The 22,348-nt window shown below is 46.4% G+C and overlaps 1 protein-coding gene across 5 annotated transcripts in view; it reads right to left on the bottom strand.

The window, feature by feature from the left end:
* The window catches only part of CELF5 (CUGBP Elav-like family member 5), a 473,699-nt gene that overhangs the window by 13,588 nt on the left and 437,763 nt on the right, over nucleotides 1-22,348 (bottom strand). For all 5 annotated transcript variants that reach the window (XM_069648428.1, XM_069648437.1, XM_069648412.1 and 2 more), the window contains 2 exons: nucleotides 4,405-4,548; nucleotides 2,262-2,431 (listed from right to left, as the gene is read on the bottom strand). In XM_069648428.1, the coding sequence (XP_069504529.1) occupies nucleotides 2,304-2,431; nucleotides 4,405-4,548 (272 nt within the window). In that variant the 3' untranslated portion in view covers nucleotides 2,262-2,303. The remainder of the gene's footprint in view (nucleotides 1-2,261; nucleotides 2,432-4,404; nucleotides 4,549-22,348) is intronic.

Genomic DNA, 22,348 nt, shown 5'->3' with positions numbered 1-22,348 from the left:
TCAAAGGACTCGTTTCTAGATTCAGCTCTTAGATGGCCCACACCTCCAATAATAAGCATCATTTTGTGAAACCTAATAGCCTCTAAATTAGAGTAAACAATTGATCTGATGTGCCAAAGGAAGGAGTAATAGTGGTTCAGCCGGCTGGGCTCAGAGGATTGTGAGGGGTGCGCTCGCCAGTCGGATGAGTTAATGGCCCCAATCAGAATCAGCTTTTAAAACTGTCATCCAGCCCGTTCCCCCGCAACATTTTGAGACTGGCTTCACCCCTGCTTCTATCCCCCTACTTTCCACCTGCTATTTGTACTGTATTTCCAGGTGTATGATACTACCAGGCTGCCATCAGGTGCACAGGACTTTGAACTTTGCATGCAATGAGACTTTTAAATGCCAACATCAAGCATACCAAGGGCCAGCCTCTTCCATGGAAGGGCTCTGCTGGTTGCTAGAGTACCCTATGTGGGCACGAGGGTAGCTTGCTCAACTACTTTAGATTAAGGCGCTAGATAAATAACACATCATTATCATTACTTTGGGTGTGTTAGGGCAGGTTGTGTAAACTCCATATTTAGGTTGTCAGAGTGCTGTGTGTGGGTGCAGGTTGCGTGCCCCCTGTGTGAGGTACTTATGTGAATTCACTGTTTGCTTGCTGCTTGTGGAAGTTCCATGTGTGCGGCTATGGAGTATGCAAGTTGCCTGTGTGGGGGCAGGATGTGTAAGTTTCTTGCATCAGTGTGGAAAAGCACCTTTCTTTGGAGAACCGTTTTTGTGGAGGAGGTTGTGTAAGCTCCCTGTATGAGAGGTGATGGTACATGCGTGGGGCAGCATACACAGTCTACTTGTTTGATGAGCTGTGTGAGTTTGCTCTTTGGGGCAGAAGACTGTGTTGGTGCTTGACCCCAGTGTGAGAGCAGGTTTTGGGAGTACCCAGTGTAGTGGCAGTATGCGAGAGCTCCTGTTGTGGGGCTGTCTGTGTACTCTCTTTGTATGGGCCAAGGTGTGTGAATTTGAGCAGGGTGCCTTCCCTATGAGGCACGTTTTTGTGTGTGTACCCTGGGTGGGGCAGTTTTCATAAGAATCCTGTTTTCCGGGCAGTTTGTATGAGTTTCTAGCACGGGGCAGGTTGCATGCGCACATCCTATTGCACCGGCAAGATATGCAAGCTCCTTTTGTAGGTATAAGGGCCCGGTACATAGACTTGTGAATCTTTCTTCCAAAACCAACTCCCACATGCAAAACAACGCTCCCAGATGCCAGTTACTCCTGGTTCTGAACCTATCTTATCCCCACTAACACACCCGGCCCTCCTCTCTTGCAGAGCCACGTGAGCGCCTGGATTCTGCCATTGGGTGGTAGCAGTGCGCGGTATAAATCAACATAACATGGCTCTCGCATCTACACACTCATCCGTTATCACATGGTTTGTTTTTGACAAGCGGATGTGGAGTTGTACGACTTTCAGAATGTGTACTAGTCATGTACAAAAACTCACAGAGTTACTACGTTTTTCACAGACACCATTACATTGGGTTTTCCACACATTTATTAGGCAAATTCTGTTTTAGCATTATATATGGTGCTCTGAAGGTGATGTATTTTTTTCTCCTCCGCAAATAGCTGCCACCCAAAAACAATTTCCGGTAACGTATACCTGTTGAACCCAGAAAGTCTGTGCAGAGAAATATTCCCGTAAAACACAACTCGCTGAAACGATCGCTCACAACCAAATTGCTTCCAGACGGAAAGGAAGCTAGAGCCGTACTTGCTATGCGCATGCAGGCACCTCGCGCCTGGCTGCACAGTACCACTTCCGGGTCGGGAACGCCCCTGAGCGATGATTGATAACATTCCTGTGTCTGGGAGAATCGGGACGCACCCTTTCTTCTTCCGTGCGAGCCTCTCACGGTTTCCAGGCTACAAACATATGTACCTAATAATTTCATGTATTAGCACTCATTATTTCATTTTTGGTGAACGTTTTTTGGGCAGAATGGAAACGTGTTTTGGTTTCTGTTAAATCTTCTTTAGTGGTAATGTACTTCTATGGATGTTTTGTTTTTGGCTACGTGCGCTGTATCAGTTATAAACTGCCACACATGCATATTATCATTCTCAGCACAATTTAATTTTTGTGACGTACATGCCGTACATGTGTGCAATGATTCTGAGCTGACACGATAATTGGCGGGCCATTTTATCTGCTAAATAAACGGTGTGGGCTAAACTCTTAGCGTCCAGTCCCGGCATGAGTTCACACTTACCTGCTTCACCATGGCTGTGCCAGCTCGGCGTTGCGCGGCCTGTCAGTAGGGATGGCTGGCATCCTTCGGCCTCTTTAGCTGCACCTTCAATCGCTTCATCCCGATCTGGAACCCATTCATTGCCTGAATGGCGGTTTGGGCACTAGATGGGTTATCAAAACTAACAAAGCCTGTGGAGGACAAGTGATGGTAAAGGGTTAATGCCGTCACTCCTGCACATTCTCATCAATAAAGAACACATTCGGAAATTATCGTACTAGTGAAGTGGAATTACAGCACAGCAGGGGTTAATAAAAATATTCAAGGGCTCTAACACTAATTTATCAGAGAAAGCAAGAGGGAATGAATGTGCCCCGGTGTGTGCGCCTATGTGATAGTGCATACGTGAAAACTCTTGAGAGGTGGAACATGTGAGAGAGTGACTACATGTATGACTGAGGAAACGGAAGTGGAATCAGCATCTTGGGAACTCATTGCGTGGCATGGGCTGCATGTAGAACATGGCTCTTGCTGCTTCTGGTAGGGGTAACATTAGATTATCTATAACATACCTCACACTCTAAGGGTTTGTTGGACCTCTGAGGGCTAAATGAAACTCCTCTATGTGGGACTACTACTGCAGCCGGTATGTGGGCTGATGAATCTCCTCTTTGAGTTATTGTGGGCTACTGCAGCCGGTGTGTGGGGTAATTAATTTCCTCTGTGAGGTATTGTCGGCTACTGCAGGCGGTGTGTGGGATAATTAATCTCCTCTATGAGTTATTGTGGGCTACTGCAGCCGGTGTGTGGAAAAATGAATCTCCTCTGTGAGCTATTGTGGGCTACTGCAGCCGGTGTGTGGGAAAATGAATCTCCTCTGTGAGCTATTGTGGGCTACTGCAGCCGGTGTGTGGGAAAATGAATCACCTCTGTGAGCTATTGTGGGCTACTGCAGCCGGTGTGTGGGAAAATGAATCTCCTCTGTGAGCTATTGTGGGCTACTGCAGCCGGTGTGTGGGAAAATGAATCTCCTCTGTGAGCTATTGTGGGCTACTGCAGCCGGTGTGTGGGCTAATTAATTTCCTCTGTGAGGTATTGTCGGCTACTGCAGGCGGTGTGTGGGATAATGAATCTCTTCTGTGAGGTATTGTGGGCTACTGCAGCCGGTGTGTGGGCCAATCAGTCTCCTCTGTAAGGTTTTGTGGGATACTGCAGCCGGTGTGTGGGATAATTAATCTCCTCTGTGAGGTATTGTGGGCTACTGCAGGCGGTGTGTGGGATAATTAATCTCCTCTGTGAGGTATTGTGGGCTACTGCAGCCGGTGTGTGGGATAATTAATCTCCTCTGTGGAGTATTGTGGGCTACTGCAGCTGGTGTGTGGGATAAATACTCTCCTATGTGAGGTATTGTGGCTACTGCAGCCTGTGTGTGGGCTAATTAATCTCCACTGTGAGGTATTGTGGGCTACTGCAGCCTGTGTGTGGGCTAATTAATCTCCTCTGTGAGGTATTGTGGGCTACTGCAGCCTGTGTGTGGGCTAATGAATCTCCTCTGTGAGGTATTGTGGGCTACTGCAGGCAGTGTGTGGGATAATTAATCTCCTCTGTGAGGTATTGTGGGCTACTGCAGGCGGTGTGTGGGATTATTAATCTCCTCTGTGAGGTATTGTCGGCTACTGCAGGCGGTGTGTGGGATAATTAATCTCCTCTGTGAGGTATTGTGGCTACTGCAGCCAGTGTGTGGGCTAATTAATCTCCTCTGTGAGGTATTGTGGGCTACTGCAGCTGGTGTGTGGGATAAATAATCTCCTCTGTGAGGTATTGTGGGCAACTGCAGCCAGTGTCTTGGATAATTAATCTCTTATGTGAGTTATTGTGGCCTACTGCAGCTGGTGTGTGGGAGAATGAAACCTTAGCTTTGGTGCATGTCATCAGAGCTCATCAGTGTATCTTGTGCTACTTTGTAGTCTGCAGACTATGTTGAAGCTCTAACAGAATGAATAAGCAGCACTTCCCTCCATCCGATACTCTATGTGTTTGTTGGTCCTCATACTTGTGAGTAGTATGGTCGCCTTTCATGCAACTGAGGCTTCCCTGGATGCAACCATACTTACTCATTTCCATCAACACCCGTACACACAAACACATGCACACACATACTTACCGAAGCACTTGCTCTGATTGGTGGCTCTGTCCATAAACACTTTGGAGGAGATAATGTTGCCAAAAGGCAAAAACATCTGCATCAACTCGTTGTCCCCAAATTCTTGGGGGAGATGGTAGATAAACAGGTTACATCCCTCAGGGCCTGGGGGAGATGAGGGTTGACAGTAAGAGTGAGCAGAAGCAAGAATACAAATCACAAAATGTAGAAGGTGCACAAATTGTTGTGTTGGGATCCCTCTAACACAATACAAACACAGTAACCTTAATTAACCCCTAAGGAAATTCCTGGCCCTCCTTCTTACATACCAAGTCACTCGCCTATAACAATGGTACCCGATTACCAAGAATGGTTAAACGGAAAACCTAGAGCCAGGAAAGGATCCCAGAGCACTTTCATTTAGCAGTGAAAAACACGGATAGCCTCTCAGAGTCATTAAGGGCTGTGGTCCTCATTACGAGTTCAGCTGTGCAGTAAAAAAGTGGCAGCAATTCCATTAGCAGCACTTTTCTGGTGATAACGGCTAAACCGCCACTTTTACTGAATTGACGAATTTCGAGTTGGACATTCAAGTGTAGGATTTACGTCCAGCATAACGCAAAAGGCCTGCAGGAAGAGGGCCAAAAAGAGTGGGCTGAGGGTTTCAGGTTATTTGAGAAGGATTGGGGGAAACAAGGGAAAATTGGGTTTGCCCCCGATAAACAACCACGCAATGAAATGCAACTGCGATAAACTGCCTAAATCACAGTCTGTTTCCAGCTTTTGCAAAACACTCCATTGGTTATGAATCCGAAAGAGAATACAATTCTAAATCTTCTGCCTGGTTAAGGGGTGTCGCCAAGGGCTGGCCCCAGCTTATCTTGCTTAGAAGATCTCCCATTATCAACCTCAATCTCAAGATTTATGCCTGTCTGTGGTTCCAAAAACCAGGTGTAAGACAAGGAGCGATTGGAGATCCTTGGAATACATACCCCGTTCTCTTTTTAATAAATCCTTTAAATCCTTCCCTTTTTGCTATCTAAGTTCTTCTTCTCGGTACTGTTTAGCCATCACATACGCTATTCTCCATTCCATCTGCTTCCAGGTGCAGTTTAATTTGACGAGTTTGTGCATTCTTAAATAAATCAAATCAAATTAGATTGCTCCTCTGAAAGGCTTTTATTTTGCAGAAAAACAGGACATACTAGTAGGATGAGCAGAACCTAATGCAAATCACAATTGATCGGCTATCCTCTTGTTTTCCTTATATTAGCAGCAATGATGGGGGGAGCAACCAATTAAGTTGCTCGTATCGTGGGCTGAATCTACCGATCAAAGCCTGTGTTTTCCGAGCAACCTGATGGCTGTTTGCCCCGCTATCTTCCTCCCACCCTACTTTTTGAATTTACCATCCCTCCCAACTCCAGTCCCACTTACCTGATTTCGTCAGCGGCGGTGGTGGTGCCAGCCCTCCCCCACCGCTGCCGCTGGTGCCACTCTGTCTTCCTTCTGGCCACCATGGAAATGGAAGAGGGGCTCCACTTGGAGCCCCGTCCTCCAGCTCCGTGGCGGCCATCTGGAGTCAGTTTGTTGTATGAATTAATTCATTCGTACAAGAAAAAATAGCTGTGAGCACCCCGGGTTACAGGATTGGCAACCTGGGGTGCTAATACCAATAACCACCCGTTCCATAGGTTGGAACGGGTGGTACGGCACCAGGGACCCCTGTTAAAGGCCTTCACGTACTCACCCCCGGGCCGTTACCACCCGTTTCAGTACGTGGAATGGGAGGTTATTGCTTAAGTAGTACCTGGGGAGAAAGCACCAGCCAATCAGGAGCTTAGGAACGTGGGCAATAATTTAAATTAAAACAGAGAAAAGACAATGCAGAATCTTGGACAGGAGGTCTAGGTTGGCGCTAACTAGGAACTCTCTCACCATTATGAAAACTGTAAAAAGCCCAAAGCCACCATTTCACTTGGGCGTCTTGTGGAAGGAAACCTTATGAAAAATTGACACATTCCCCCGAAGAAAATTTGGCTCAAAACTGCGTGTTTACAAAAAAGGAGCCACCTACAATATGGACAGAGCTACCTCTATGTCACAGGGATAGAGAGTCTATTCAGAAAGGTTTTCTTTTCTTTTTAAGAGTCGAGTTGCCAGACAAGGTTTTATTTTAGATGCTTTGTACATGGTCAATATTGTTAATAAGCACTGGTGGCGGGTGCGTGAGCCTATCAGTTAATGAAGAATGAGGGCTATCCGTTATGGATGATGTTCTTTCATTTTCAGAGTCAATTTCCATGTCAGATATCCTCAGGGTGCCTCCTGCTCGTCTCCCTCTTGATGTGGCCTCTATGTCGGTCGGTCCTGGAAGGATGCTGTGGCCTCTGGGCCTGGGAGAGTGGTGATACCGACCACTTACATAAAGGCTTTCTCTAGGGCACGGCATGTCTGTCAGATAGTTTGAAAGGGTTTATTGACTTTATTTTCGAAGAGAATGTTTCAATCAATTGGCCTGTCAATAAACCTTTCCTGCGCTTCTTAAACCGCCCGCCGTGAGGGTCTTCTGATTGGCAAGAAGCCCATGATTGGCAGATGCTTTGGGTGGCTGTCTGATTGACATTATGGGACATTGGACTCGCTTCAACTTGATTTCCTGAAGGAGAAAACAATTCTTAGAGGTTCTCCATCTTCAATTTAGACAAACACAACAATATTTGTCTCAGGCTGTTTTTTTTTACCGGAGTACAATAATCCATCGCTGCTTTCTATAGGACACAGAGCAGCTGTATGATCCAGGATAAAACAATGGCACTGAACAACCTGGGGCCTCTTTCTCGAGGCCCCATGTTGGCTGCATGTGGGGTGTACTCCATCAGCCAAATTTGGTTTATTAGGAAATAACTGGGGACTTGGAATCTGAGTAGAGCAAACTCAGCCTGTCCTGCTTCTCAGATTGATGGAGTAATGACCATGAATGTAGACTATTCTGTGTTTCTATATCTCTAGAAAACTGCAACTCTGCAGCTGTAAAGGTTACATAAAACCCTTAGGCCTGTGGGAATTGCAGGGGGGAGTTGCTCAATTTGCACCTTCGTGACATACGGTGCCCCCCCATGCAATGTTCTTTATTTTTTAGACACAGTGAAAAAAAAGGTCTTGAAGCTGGTGATTCCAGTTCAACACTGTTTTCCCTATGTTTTGTTAAATGTTAAATGTCAACAGTATTTATATCGTGCACCGTCAACCAACAGAGTTGGTCCACAGGCGCTCAGGCGGATCTGAAAACAATAGGGGGCGTGGGTTATGTTAGTCAGGTGAAGAGAGAACAGTAGAGTGAGAGAGAGGTGGTGTGCTGTTGGCAGCTTCAGTTCAGTTTCCACCTTGCGCTGAGCTTCGGTGTGAGTATCGGACCGGGCCGAGACCTTGTGTGCTGTTGGTGCTGTTTATATGTTGTTTGTTGTTGTTGCAGTGTGGTGAAGTGCATGCGGGTTGCTGGGTGAGTGATGGTTGTGTGGGTTTTGTCGGTGAGTTAGATATGCAGAAATTTGAAAAAAAAGTTTGTTGGTTACCTTTCCTGGTTATAGCAGGTCTAGTTTGTTTAACTAGCATTCCTGTGGGTAGGCCTATTTGCGGCTACCTTTCTTGACCATCTAACTGTTGTGAGAGATGGAGTGGCACATTCCTGGTTGTGTTGTGGTGAACTAAGTATGATGGGGTTGGATGTGTCTGCCCCCCCTCTGGTGTTGGTGCTGTGAATTGGCCACCTCCTGTTCCCTTGCTATCTGTTGTGACGTTGGTCTGTTGGAGCTTGGTGTAATTGGGTCAGGGTGCTATTGATGAATCGTCCATGTCATTCCATCTTGGTTTGCTTGTGTGTTCAGTCTTTAGAGTCATCCTGTCGTAGCTAACTCTCAGTTTATGGTGTGGTATATCGTAGAATGTCTTCCTTTGAGTCTGTGTGTAGTAGATCACTTGGTCGGATCATCATTGTTTTAGCTATGTGCCTGCCCCTATGGGTGCTCGTCTAGTTATGCAGTGAAGAGTCAGGATTTGAGCAGTTTCCTGAATAGTAGGTGGTTTCTTGTGTTACATATGTTCTTTGGTAGGTCTTTCCAAGTTTTCAGTGCTTGGTGAGAGAAAGAGGATCCTAAGGGTTTTTTTTGTTATAGGGCTTCGGTTCCAAGCGGATGTCGTTTCTTGATCTGAGCGTTCTTGTTGGTTGATGTAAGCGTAGTTTGTCTCTCAGGAATTCTGCGCCTTGGTTGTGGATTGCTCTGTGCGTGTTGCCCATTGATTTGAATTTGATTTGTTGTTTTATTGGTAGCCAATGTAGTGTTTTTAGCGCAAGTGTGATGTGTTCTCTTTGGGGTAGTTTGAGAAGCAATCTGGCTGCTGCGTTTTATATGCGTTGTAGTTTTTTTAAAGTCATTTGGGCATACCCAGGTATAGGCTATTGGCGTAATCTACTCTGGACATGACGAGAGCAATGATGGTTAAAGTTTTGTTAGCAAATGACAAGAACGGTAGGATTCTTTTTGCTGCTCGCAGGAGAAAGAAGCATTTCTTGAGTAGAGCATTTACTTGTGGCTCTAGGGTAAGTTTATTGTCAATCAGGACCCCCAGGTTTTTTACAATCGATGATGGGGCTGGGGTTGTACTGAGTACCCTTGGCCAAGGGATGTAGTGGTTGTCTTCTCTGTTTTTTGAGATGATCATTATTTCTGTTTTGCCTGGGTTAATTTTGAGGTAGTTCGAGTTCATCCAGTTGAATACCTCATGAAGGGAGTTTTCTAGAGTTGTGTTATCTTCTAGAGCGTCTTGTGATTTGCAGACTATTTGTGTAACATCAGCGTAGTTGCAGCAGGTAAGGCAGTGTCTTTTGATGATTTTGATTAGTAGAAATAGGTAGATGTTGAATAATAATGGGAGAAGGATGATCCTTATGGTACTCCCCATGTGGAATCTCTTGGGTTGGATTTGTAAGGTTTTGTTTTTTTCTTGTCATGGCACCGAGTAGTGGGTGAACCAAATTACCATTGCTCTTTTATGTGAAGGAAGGAACAGTTTTTCTTTGGAGATTTTGTGGATCTTTGTTGTGATCCAGGTGTGTAGTAGATCTACCATTTTGTCCAGGACAGCCTCTTCCATTATTGTTGGTTGTGGTTTGCTGAGTTCAAGAAGTTCAGTCAGGTTGGAGTTTTTGAAGGTTCTCCAGTTTCTTTTCATGGATATCAGTGGTTTATCGTGTTGCTTGTTTATTGGAGTGGTCATTGTGATTACGAAGTGAATGATGAGTTGGTCACTCCAGAGTATTGTTATTGGGGGTGCTGTAATAATAAGTTCTTTATTGGCGAAGATTGCGTCAAGTGTATGCCCTGCCGAGTGGGTCGCTCCTTTGACTAGTTGTTGAAGGTTCATTGCTGCTAGTTGGCCGGTTAGAGACTGTTGTGTTGGTTGTGGTTTCCTCGTCGAACCAGATGTTGAAGTCTCTGAGGACGATCAGATGGTTATGCTCGATGGCTAGGGTGATGATTGCTTCCGTGAAGGCGTCAACGAAGGTTGCATCGTAGGATGGCAGTCTGTATAACAGTGTGAATTTCAGGTTTGTTTTGGGGTTTACTGATAGGCGTAGGATTAAGAATTCACATTTATCGATGTTTAGTGGGTCAATTTGGTAGCCAGATGTTCCTTGTGGATGATTGCCAGCCCCCCCCCCACCTCCCTCTTTTGGTTTTTCTGTTTGCTTGAATGCATTCGAAATTTTCAGGCAGGCAGTTGTTGAGGGGAACTTGTTGTCGTCTAGTCATGTTTCAGTTACAAATAGGATATCGATACCTCCGTCACATAGGAGGTTGTATATTTTGGTGTTATGTTTGGACATTGACCTTGCATTGATTAAATTGCAGTGGATCTTTTTGGTGCAGTTTTGTTTATTAGCTGTTCCTTGTTTTGGTTTGTGGTTGTTCAATTGGGGTACTTCTGTGTTGACGTTGGTTGGATGAAGATCAGCGAAGGCTGCTTCTTCGTTGAAGCATACCGCTAGATTGGTAGCTTGGCTGTTAAATCTTTTTGCTTGTCTACTGGTGCCGATTGGTTCAAAATCATCGAAGGCTTCTTCATTGAATCGGTCTGTTAGGTTAGTGGTTGGGTTGATGGTTATTAGGGCTTCATCGTCTTGTCTGGTATGTTGTGGGTAGCGATGGTGCCCTTCTGTTTTTGTGATGTATGGGGCAAAGGGGTTGGAAACTTCCCACTCTCTTCTTCTCTGCTCACATCTTTTTTCTGGCCGTTTGGAGGAATACTTTGCTTGTTTCAAAATGTCAGTGTTGTGTAGGTATCGAGGCTCTGTGGTTGTTGCGAGGTATGGTGTAAGATATTGTGATTCTTTGCTTAGGTGGTTTGTTCTGATGATAACGGTGTTAAGCAGGGTGTTTTCTGCATTTGAGGCCGCTTCTACTGGGGGCAGTTGGATTTGTGTTTCTGTGTCCATTGTTGCATGATATTGCTCTCTTTCTTGGTGTCCATTTCTGCGTCGGGGCCTTTTGGTTCTGCGTGCATGGATAACAGGGCAAGTGATCGTCTATAATGTATTGTGCTAGGGCAGTATTGGAGTTTCATCTAATCTTGATATGCTTGGTTGCTTTTGGGTGCCATCTATTCTTCCATCAGTGGTTAGGTAGGTTTCCTACAGTTGCACTGTTCGATGGTGTCGGTTGGGTATCGGGCGTTCAGTTGTCGGGGGGTCTAGATTTCAAAGGTGGTAATGGTGTGGTTCCCAGGGTTGTCGGTTGCAGGATGGTGAGACCTAGTTTTCCCCGATGTTATGAAAGTGAGTAGCACGCAATGCTTAACGCCTCAATTGGGGACCTGGACTGCGAGAGGGAGGCTCGTGTTTCAAACGCTCTCAGGTAGTAGTTCGAATAGCTGGAATTGAGACCCCTTGATAACTGGCGGGGGGCGGGTCTAGGTTTCTGAGAGTGACAGGTAGCAATGTAATGCCCAGATCTGAGCTGGCCAGGTGGTGGGGGAGGGCTAGGCTTCTGATAGTGGCAGCAGTATCACAGTACAGACTTTCTGGATGTGAATCAAGTTAATCTCAGTGAGCTCACTAGTGTGCGACTTTGTGCAGGCTAGCATATGTAATACTATAGCAGTGCGTAGCAGGCCAGTAGTCACAGTACTAACACAGTGGGGAGGCTTCCATATGCAAGTCTATATAGTCTCAGCAAGTTGACTAGTGTGCAACATAGGCTAGCAATTGCAATACTAACACAGTGTGGACCGTCTAGGTGTTAATCAAGTTAATCTCAAGAAATTTGCTAGTGTACGACGCAGGGTAGCAACCACAATACTAATTTAGGGAGTAGCAGGCCAGTAATCACAATACTAACACAGTGTGGACCCTTCTAGATGTGAGTCTAGTTGATCTCAATCAGTTGATGGGTGTGTCGACGCAGGCTACCAATTACAATACTAACACAGTGTGGGCCCCTCTAGGTGTGAATCTCAACAGATTCGATAGTGTATGACGCAGGTTAGCAACCACCGTACTAACACAGTGTGGACCCTTCTAGATGTGAGTCTAGATAATCTCAACAAATTGACCAGTGTGTGACACAGGCTAGCAATAGCAATACTAACACGGTGTGGCTCCGGTTAGCAGTTACAATACTAACAGTGAGGAGCAGGCTAATAATTACAATACTAATACAGTGTGGAGCAGGCTAGTGATTACAATACTAACACAGTGTTGCACAGGCTAGCAGTTACAATGCTAACACAGTGTGGAGCAGGCTAGCAACCACAATACTAACACAGTGTGGACCCTTCTAGATGTGAGTCTAGTTGATCTCAATTGGTTGACTGGTATGCGACGCAGGCTAGCAATTATAATAGCACAGTGTTGAGCAGGCTAGCAGTTACAATACTAACACAGTGTGGACCCTTCTAGGTGTGAGTCTAGTATATCTCAGCAAGGTTGACTGGTGTGTGACACAGGCTTGCAATTACAATGCTAACACGGTGTGGAGCAGGCTAGCAACCACAATACTAACACAGTGTGGACCCTTCTAGATGTGAGTCTAGTTGATCTCAATTGGTTGACTGGTATGCGACGCAGGCTAGCAATTATAATAGCAGTGTTGAGCAGGCTAGCAGTTACAATACTAACACGGTGTGCACCCTTCTAGGTGTGAGTCTAGTACATCTCAGCAAGGTTGACTGGTGTGTGACGCAGGCTTGCAATTACAATACTAACACACTGTGGGGCCCTCTAGGTTTGAATCAAGTTAATTTTAACATATTCGCTAGTGTACGACGCAGGCTAGCAATCACAATACTAACACAGTCTGGAGCAGGCTAGCAACCACAATACTAACACAGTGTGGACCCTTCTAGATGAGAGTCTAGTTAATCTCAACAAGTTGACTAGTGTGCGACGCAGTCTAGCAATTATAATGATAACACAGTGTGGTGAAGGCTAATACATACAATACTAGTACAGTGTGGATCAGGCTAGTGATAACAATATTAACACAGTGTTGAGCAGGCTAGCAGTTAAAATGCTAACACAGTCTGGAGCAGGCTAGCAACCATAATACTAAAACAGTGTGGGCACTTCTAGGTGTGAATCAAGTTAATCTCAACAAATTTGCTAGTGTACGACGCAGGCTAGCAATTATAATATCAGCACAATGCTGAGCAGGCTAGCAGTTACAATACCAACACAGTGTGCGGCAGGCTAGTAATTACAATACTGACACAGTGTGGACCCTTCTAGATGTGAATCTAGTAGATCTCAACAGGTTGACTGGTGTGCAACGCAGGCTAGCAATCAGAATACTAACACAGTGTGAAGCAGGCTAGCAGTTACAATACTAACACAGTGTGGAGCAGGCTAATAATTACAATACTAGTACAGTGTGGAGAAGGCTAGTGATTACAATACAAACACAGTGTTCAGCAGGCTAGCAGTTACAATGCTAACATAGTGTGGAGCAGGCTAGCAGTTATAATGCTAACATAGTGTGGAGCAGGCTAGCAGTTACAATGGTAACACATTGTGGAGCAGGCTAGCAACTGTAATACTAACACAGTTTGGACCCTTCTAGATGTGAGTCTGGTTAATCTCAACAGGTAGACTAGTGTGCGACGCAGGTTAGCAGTTACAATACTAACACAGTGTGGAGCAGGCTAGTAGTTACAATACTAACACAGTGTGGACCAAGCTAGCAACCACAATACTAACATAGTGTGGACCCTTCTAGGTGTGAATTAAGTTAATCTCAACAAATTTGATAGTGTACGACGCTGGCTAGTGATTATAATATTAACACAGTGTTGAGCAGGCTAGTAAATTACAGTATTATCACAATGTATGTTATTTTGTTAAGTGGTGGCGATTCCAGGGTAGAGTAATTGCTCTATCACTCCTACCTTGGTGGCTGCTGCTGGCTGACGGCTGCCACTGGCTTCCCCTCATGACACCTGCAGACACGTTCTGGAGCCGCTTCTGTTGGAGCCGCCCTTCGCCTTGGGGCCCTTAGCCGCAGGGGCTGCCGGGCAGAGGGCTGCCCTGGGTGGGTGAGTTAAGTGCACGGAAATGGCCAAACGTTTGGCGGGAAGGAGACGGGAGGTGGGAGGAGGACGGGTAGTGGAAGCGGATAAACAGGGGAGAAGAGAGGGTACATAGGCAGGGGTGGGGTCCTCAGATGGTGAGAAAGGGCTCAAATAGAGGCTCTCAAGCCTATTTACCAAATACACTCACCTGCAGCTCCTCGGGTCGATGGAGCAAGCTGGGTGGAGCGTGGTGAGTACACCAAGAAGGGCCGATGAGGGCGGGCAGGGAGGAGGAAGGGAAGGGGAAGCGGATAAGTAGGGGAAGGGGGTATGAGGGCCGGGGGAGGCTCAGATGGTCAGAAGGTGCTCAAATAGAGGCCCAGGAGCCTATTTACCAAATACACTCACCTGCAGCTCCTCGGGTCGACAGAGTGAACTGGATGCAGTGTGGTGGATACACCAAGAAGGGCTGATGGAATAAGGCCAATCAGGGTATGGTGGCGGGCTGGGAGGTGGGAGGAGGGAGGGAAGGGGATGTGGATAAGCAGGGGAGAAGAGAGGGTATGAAGGCCGGGGTGGGGGCCTCAGATGGTGAGAAGGGGCTCAAATAGAGGCCCAGGAGCCTATTTACCAAATACACTCACATGCAGCTCCTTGGGTCGACGGAGTTAGCTGGGTGCAGCGTGGTGGATACACCAAGCAGGGCCAATGGAAAAAGGCCAATCAGGGTCCGAGGTGGCCTGGGAGGAGGGAGGAGGCAGAAGGGAGGGAAGGAGAAGAGGATAAGCGGGGGAGAAGAGAGGGTACGAAGGCCGGGGTGGGGGCCTCAGATGGTGAGAAGGGGCTCAAATAGAGGCCCCGGAGCCTATTTACCAAATACACTCACCTGCAGTTCCTCAGGGTCGAAGAAAACTATTAAATGCCTCCAACAATAAACAATTGCTAAATGCGTTTATATTGAAATCCTGTGGAATTTACCTGCTTTAAGAAGTTGAGAGAGCGGGAATGAAAGCAGTGCTGGACTGGCCCACCGGGACCCCGGGACTTTCCCCAGTAGGCCTTGGGGCATAGTGCCTCTTTTCTTGCTGGGAGACTTCGGGGAAGGATACACATATTTTGGACATTAATTCAATAAAAATATCAGGCCAGCCTGGGTGGTTCCCTAATAACTGGCTGCTGCATGCTGTATTTCTTTTCTGCCAGGGGCTGACGGGAGCTCACATTGCACAGGTGCAGTGCAGCCGAGGCCGCCTGTGCCGACAGTGTACTGCTGACTCTGCTCTGCTTCTGGCTGAGTGCTCGCCTCGATGGCGACTGAGGCTGAGCGCAATTGCTGCCATCAGGTGCGTGCCACGCCCACGGTGATTGGCAAATACCTCTTTCTCCTACTGTGTTTCTCCCTAGCTCTCCTCCACTCTCTGTGCTCCTGTCTCTGCCGCCTTCCCTGTTTGCTTCTATCTTTTTCTATTTCTAGCTAACTGGCTTCATATCAGACTTTCTGTCTTTCTCACTATATGACCCTTCTCTCTTTTTCCTTCTTTCCGTTTTTCCATCCCCATGTTTTTGCCAATTCCAATCTACCCCCCACTCACCTCCCACTCCCTTTCACTTCTCTGTCTCTAATGCCAAGACTTTCCCCAGAAGTTGCAGATTTATCGGCTAATATTGTGTTTAAATAATAATATAAATATTTCTAAGTTCTTTGTAGCCTGTAATTTTTGTTTGAAACGATACTTGATGTCACAGTTCGCTGGATATTTCAAATGTTGCCACAGTGCACAGGCGCGTAGCTTACTCCAAAATAATAGCAGGGGGAGGTGGTGATTGAGTGGTTCTGTGCTTTTCACAAGTTACACGTTGTATCCACGCCATATTTTGCCTTCGGGTCTTTAATTCCCCGCGTTTGCTTGCAGCATTGCACGGCTCTGCAGTGTGCAGTGCTCCATGAGGTGAGGTACATGAAACTCCATTCAGGTGAACATGTGAACCTAATGGGATGTGTGACCTACTTAAAAAGTGCGACAATGACTTGCACAAAGTCGGGATCGACAATTTATTCCATTTAAAAAAAGAAAAATGAGACTGTTCATCATTGTAGCCCCACCATCAAAGTATATGGTATGGGTCATTATGACCCAGGACCTGTTCCATCTCAAATATCCGCTCAGGCCCTGGGCCACGTTTCCGAAAGAGATGTGAAGAGTAGCACCTTCCCGCTGCCCGCTGAGGGACAAAGACTTAAGTGGTAATGCATAATTCTGTGTTACTCAAGAGATGACTGGCGTAGTCAGTATAAGACCTTAATAACAGAATTTCATTTAAGTCACATAGTAATGTGGCACTGCTTAAACCCCTCAACCTCCCCAGCAAGTGCGTGGGTTTGGACACAAATACCATGTTACACTATCAAGGTGTGATATGATATGGCATTTATAACGCGCTTATACACAAGTGTTTCAAAGCGCGACGAGGCAAAGGAGGGTGAACAGAGGGAAGACAGACAACGAATATATTATACAAGCAAAGTGAAATGCAGGCACCCTGCGTGACCCCAAACTTAACCGAAACTGGAGGGGCCGCTGCCTCCTCGTAAAAGACTCTGCTCTCTCTATTGTCCAGAAATGAAGCAATCCAGCATGTTGCTGGTGGGGAAAAGTGGGCTACCTCCTCCAACCTGACGACCAAAATAGAATGGTCAACCAGGTGAAGGTGGCAGAAAGATCCAGCAGCATCAACATGGATGAGAGACTATGGCCACGCGCTCCAGGAGCCTGGACTTCAATTCCAACAATGCAGTCTCCATTGATTAGATGTTGTGCAATCTGCCTGTAAGCAACGCGATCCAAAATTTTCAACAAAAATGGGGTGTTTGTGAAGGGCCTATAATTGAGAGAAACCTTCATAGGTAAAGCAGGTTTTTTGAGAATAGGGCTAACCCAAGCTTGTTTTAGGTTCGTCAGTACATGACCTTCAGTGAGGGAGGCATTCACAAACTGGCAAATGACTACCAATAAAGTGGGAGGGCATGTTTTAATTATCATGGCTGAGCAGGGGTCACTTTTACATCTGGTGGTTTTTAGTTGTTTCACTACAATCGACAACTCCTCAACCTTGATGGTAGACAAATTGAACTGGGGAATGGTGGCACATCTTTAAAACATCTCCTTCCTTATTTCACTAAAAACTGGAAGGAGGTCATCTTTTCTGTGCACTATATCTGCTCTAATTCCATTCAATTTGTTTAGGATAGCATCCTGGATTTCCTGTGTCCTTCACTAATTGGCTAGTGTTAGAGGAGCTAATAGATTCTTGTTCCGTGAGAATCTTGAAGAGTTCCTTAACCTCATGAATATTAATGAGGGGTATCCTGACAACCAGACATGGATCCGGCCATCACGGTTTAGATTTGGACAACCCTGGAGTAGACACTTGGGCAAGCACTGAGCATGACATTGGATGCAATGCAATTAAAGTTACAGCAGATGTGACAACAGTTGTAATTTCAAAGGCAGTCCAGGGCATTGACCAAAGTGAGATAAGAGTCAAAAGTTCCTTGTGTTGACAGTTTTTATAGCCACAGTGGGAAGGATGCTGATTACTACAGGGGCTGCTGTTTATTCTCCAGCTCACTTACCCAATACTGTACGGATGCAGCAAAATATGCACCACTCTTTTAGGGGGATACACATCCCGCCTGACTAAACCTCTTCTTATCAGAGGACATATACAGCCTCTGAGACACCTATGGCCTCACAGCAAGTATTTATGACTACTGCCTTTATCATTTTGAGGTATGCATACTATTAGATTAGAGAAAGGAAACATACTATAGAAAAATTATTTTATAACACCCTTAATACCGTGGACCTGTTTCTAAGCGCAAGCCCCGGATTCGAACCAGTGTTACTATGCGTTACCTTGCATTGCCCCTGAGTTATCCTCCCAGCCTTCTACTATTGCTAGGGTGATACCAAAATGTGGCACTGTAAGGGGGGGAGGGCTCATTTCTATTCTACACAGTGCCATGCAAGTGAGTCCTGTCTGTCAATGTACACACACCAAATGCAACTACATACATTGCTCTTGCAGCATGTAACACTGCATGTGTGTGATGGGGCTGTGATGATATGACTATTGCTCTGAGTACTGGGATGAGTACTACATACAACGCCTATTCTGCTGCACACTACTACTAAACCAGCAGGGACCCCACTCATATAGTAGAAACGGGCCAGCCCGACAGGTATACCTCCTTCTCCTTTTGTGGTAATGTTTGCCGAGGCAAGACTATACTCGTGAGGAAGGATGTGAGCTAGCACAGAAGGAGTCTAAGCAGCAATAGTATTATGGTAAGAAAAGAAAAGAATGCCCACCTAACTACGTATCCTACTAAAAATAGAATACTTTAATTAAACTAGAAATACAAACACACCAATCAAAAACATTATAACTCACCTCTGTAAGAGAAGGCACAGTATATGTAGACTTTGTAATGAAAGAGGGCATTTTGTTCTGAAGACAATCATTTCCGCAGCAAATTCACATTTACCAACAATGACTTTGAAAAAAAAAAGAGTGGCGTCTTACTAGTCACGCTGACCTTTTGAGGCAACTCAGGGGTTCAGAACCACTTTAAATACCCTGTAGGCTTATATTGGGGGCTTCACAGTGTCGAGTCAGGCTTCTAGGCACTGTCCAATGGGTTGCAAAAGCACTCAGACATTTTGAGTTGGTTGTTCCCAATCGATCGTGGACTTTGAGACACTCAAGTCGGTGGTGATGTCTTTAGTGGTGATCATCCCAAATCAGTGAAGAAAAGGCAGATGATGGTTGAGTTGGGGTTGTGTATCAGCCAAGTCAGCTTGAAGAGGTCCGACGATGCGATCCAGATCTTCAGTGGCTATCGGTTTAAAAAGGCTGATGCGTATGCAGGTGATGAACACCTGCTCGACAGCAGATTGAAAAGCAGCGAATGTCACAGGAAGCTTTGTGTAGTATTTCATGCTTCACACATATTCCATGCTGAGGTAAGGGTGGAATGTGGAGTATGGAATACAAGGAGAAAAATGCAGAGAGAACAGCATTTGAAGAGATTGTGTTGATGAACCAGTGGGCATTTGAATAAACTCCAGTAAATAATTTTACCTCAAAGCACCTAAAAACCTTCCTCTTTGCTTCTGCTTTCTTTCCCCCTCTCCCCTGCTGAAGTCGTGGCTGATTCTGAGACAGCAAGGGTTACCTGGCCACCCATCTGTTCTCGGGCCCAAGCCCTGCCAGTTGTACGCTTGCGCTGCATTCCTGGCAACCCCTGTACCTGGGGACTGTTTTAGGTATCCCTACAGTCCCCAAACCAGCAATTATGTCTGCACTCATCCTGCACTTGCTACCAGCCGGCCGTTCTTCATTTATTTAATGTTATTATTTTATTATCCCACGTACTGCACTTTCCCCTCCCCACGCTCCCCGTACTTTTATTATCCCTCTTCCCTTCCACTTGCGCAATCTGAATGAAACCTGGCCTAGTAAGATAGTTGTCTGTCTCCCCTCTGTTCCCCCTCCCTTGTCTCGTCGCGCCTTGAAACACTTGTGTAAAGGCGCGTTATAAATGTCATATCATATCATATCATATCATATCATATCATATGAAGTCTGTGTCCTTCATCTTTTTACACGGGTGCTTGCAGCAGCTCAATAAAACCCCTTGATCAGTCAAGCCAGCTTGAAAATGGATCACCGTGGGCAAACAGTGCTTAGAGATGAGTCTTTATTTCTGGTTGCTGATGGAACCTTGTCCAGGGACAGGGTGTATCCTTTTTTCCCACTTCTCAGCCAGCTGTAAAATCCAGTGAGCGGGTTCATGGGTGCCAGTGGTCTCAGGTTGCAGTAGACTGTGTCCAGTCAGCAGAAAACCCCAAATGTTCCTCAAGGATGAGTGAGGGGAAGGGTATTTCTACCTTTTTGGAACCTTTCTCTTCATCTCCTTGGAAGGGGGCTTCGTGGCAGACGGTATCCCCAATGAAGTTCCAAGTGTATTCCCTCTTCTTTAGTAGTCCAAAGATGATTCAGAAGATGGGTGGCTTCACTGCCTTAAAAAGGCAAGCTGCAAAAGTGGATTGGCCCTACTAAAGCATTCTGTGAAGGGTTCATTCCTGACTGCTGTTTCAGAATCTTTTACCTGGTAATGGGGGTCCTAGAGAGATATATCTGTGGGAAGTGGGGAGGGGGTACACAAAGTATGATATGATATTGTATTTGTATCGCGCTCATACATAAGTGTTTCAGAGCGTGACGAGGCAAGGGAAGGGAACAAGGGCAGACAAAACAGCGATCTTACTAGGTCCAGTGACATTGAGAATGCGCAAGTGCAGGGGAGAGGGAAAGAGGAAAGTGCATGGGGGAGGGGAGGACTGGAAAGTGCTGAACAAGGGATAAAACATCAACTGGTAGTGCAGCCAGCATGGTGGCAAGTGCAAGGCTAAAGCGCAGACAAGGAGTGTCTAATAAGTGCAGGCAAGGGGACTGTAGGGTTGCAGATACAGACCCATGTTCAAGGGTTGCCAGGAGGCAGTGCGGGTGTGTGGCTGGGATTGGGTCCGAAAATCAGAGGGCAACCAGGTGCCTGGTGCTGAAGCACACAGATCAGCAGTGGAGAGATACAGTGAAGGCAGAAGCAAAGAGGAAGGTATTGAGGTGCTTCCGGAAACAGACATGGTTCTCCTCAAGTTTCAGACAGGCAGGAAGGCTGTTGCAGAGGGAGGCCCAAGCCGAGGAAAGAGATTTACCCCAAACTCGTTGCTTAGAGAAGCAACTGACCCTGAGGGAGTTGGAGGTGGAGGAATGAAGAGCTTGAGATGGAAGGTATTTAAGGAGGCGGAGTTGTAGGTATTGTGGACCCAGGCCCCAGAAATACTTGTGGACAATGTAAAGGGTCTTGAATTAAATTGTTGCAGGCACTGGGAGCCAATGAAGAGATTTCAGGGCTGGAGAGATACGATCCCAGGGCTTGAGGCCAAGGACAAGTCTCGCAGTCCTGTTCTGGATGAGTTGCAGAGGGCGGGGAGTAGAAGCAGGCAGATTTAGAAAGAGGCTGTCGCAGTACTCCAGGCTAGAGGGAACCAGAGCTCTTGAGACAGTGAGTTTCTGGGGAAAGGAGAGGAAAGGAAGAATACTTCTGAGGATGTGCAGTTGGTAGTTTGACTTCTTAGAAACGTCAGAGATGTGAGGAGAAAAGGAGAGTGTGGAGTCAAAGATGACCCCGTGGTTCTTAGCCTCGCAGGTGGGAGCAGGAAGAGGGCCAAGAGAGGCCGGCCAGAGAGTGACAGGTAAGGAGGGTGCAGGTGTGCCGATGAGGAGAATCTCCATCTTACTGGCATTAAGGCAGAGATCATTGGTGGCACACCACTCTTGGATAGAAGACAGACAGTCAGAGAAAAGAGAAGAAGAGGTGGCTGAGGGTAGCCTGAAAATGAGCGGAGTGTCATCTGCATAGCACTGAAAGTTGGAGCAGAGAGTGGTAATCTGGTGGGCGAGGTACCAGGTATTCGTTAAAAAGCCAGGGAGAGAGGTTAGACACCTGGGGAATACCACAGGTAGAGAGTGAGATAGAGGAAAGGAAGGACCCAAGTTGGACCTTGGAGTGTCGATCAGAGATGAAAGAGGTCAGCCAGGCCAGGGCCTGATCGGTGATACCCAGGTTATCACGGAGATGGTTGAGCAGGATGGCATGGTTGACCGTGTCAAAGGCAGAAGAGAGATTGAGTAGGATGAGGGACAGAAGTGATGGTAGAGTCGAGGTTAGAGAGCAGGTCTTCATGGATGTTCAGGAGAGTTTCAGTGCTTCTGGCAGCTCTGAAGCCAGACTGATGGTCATGGAGACAACTAACAGAATTGGTGTAAATATTAAGCTGGGAGATGGCCAGCTTTTCTAGGAGTTTGCCCAGGAAAGAAATGATGGAGATCAGGTGATAGTTAGCCAGGCCTGAGGGGACGGCTGTGGGTTTCTTGAGAAGAGAGTGCACAAGAGAGTACTTCAGAGGGGAGAGGAAGGCTCCAGAGGCAAAGGAGAGGTTGCAGAAGTCGGGCAGAGCAGGAGCAAGGGTGTCACTGTGGTCCTTGATAGTTTTGGATGAACAGGGAAGAACCTGTTTTGATTAGACCTACTATGGGAACCCTAGGAGAAACCAAGATGGGTGGGTCCTTCTGTGGACTGGTGCTTCTCTTGAAACCAGTAAGTTTTGGCCAGTATAATTGTAGATTTCCAGAGACCACCATTTCAAAATAAGACATGTCTCATGTTTAGAATTTCACCTGCCACCAGGCTGTGGTAGCCCCCAATTATGTAATGTTATATCAGTGTTATCCGGTTCCATGTGTTAATATCCCCACAAAAATATCGGCATAC

This window comes from Ambystoma mexicanum, chromosome 1p (genome assembly GCF_040938575.1).
Source record: "Ambystoma mexicanum isolate Mex_15411 chromosome 1p, UKY_AmexF1_1, whole genome shotgun sequence".
Classification (NCBI taxonomy): Eukaryota; Metazoa; Chordata; class Amphibia; order Caudata; family Ambystomatidae; genus Ambystoma; species Ambystoma mexicanum.
This window is presented reverse-complemented; position numbering and strand designations above follow the sequence as displayed.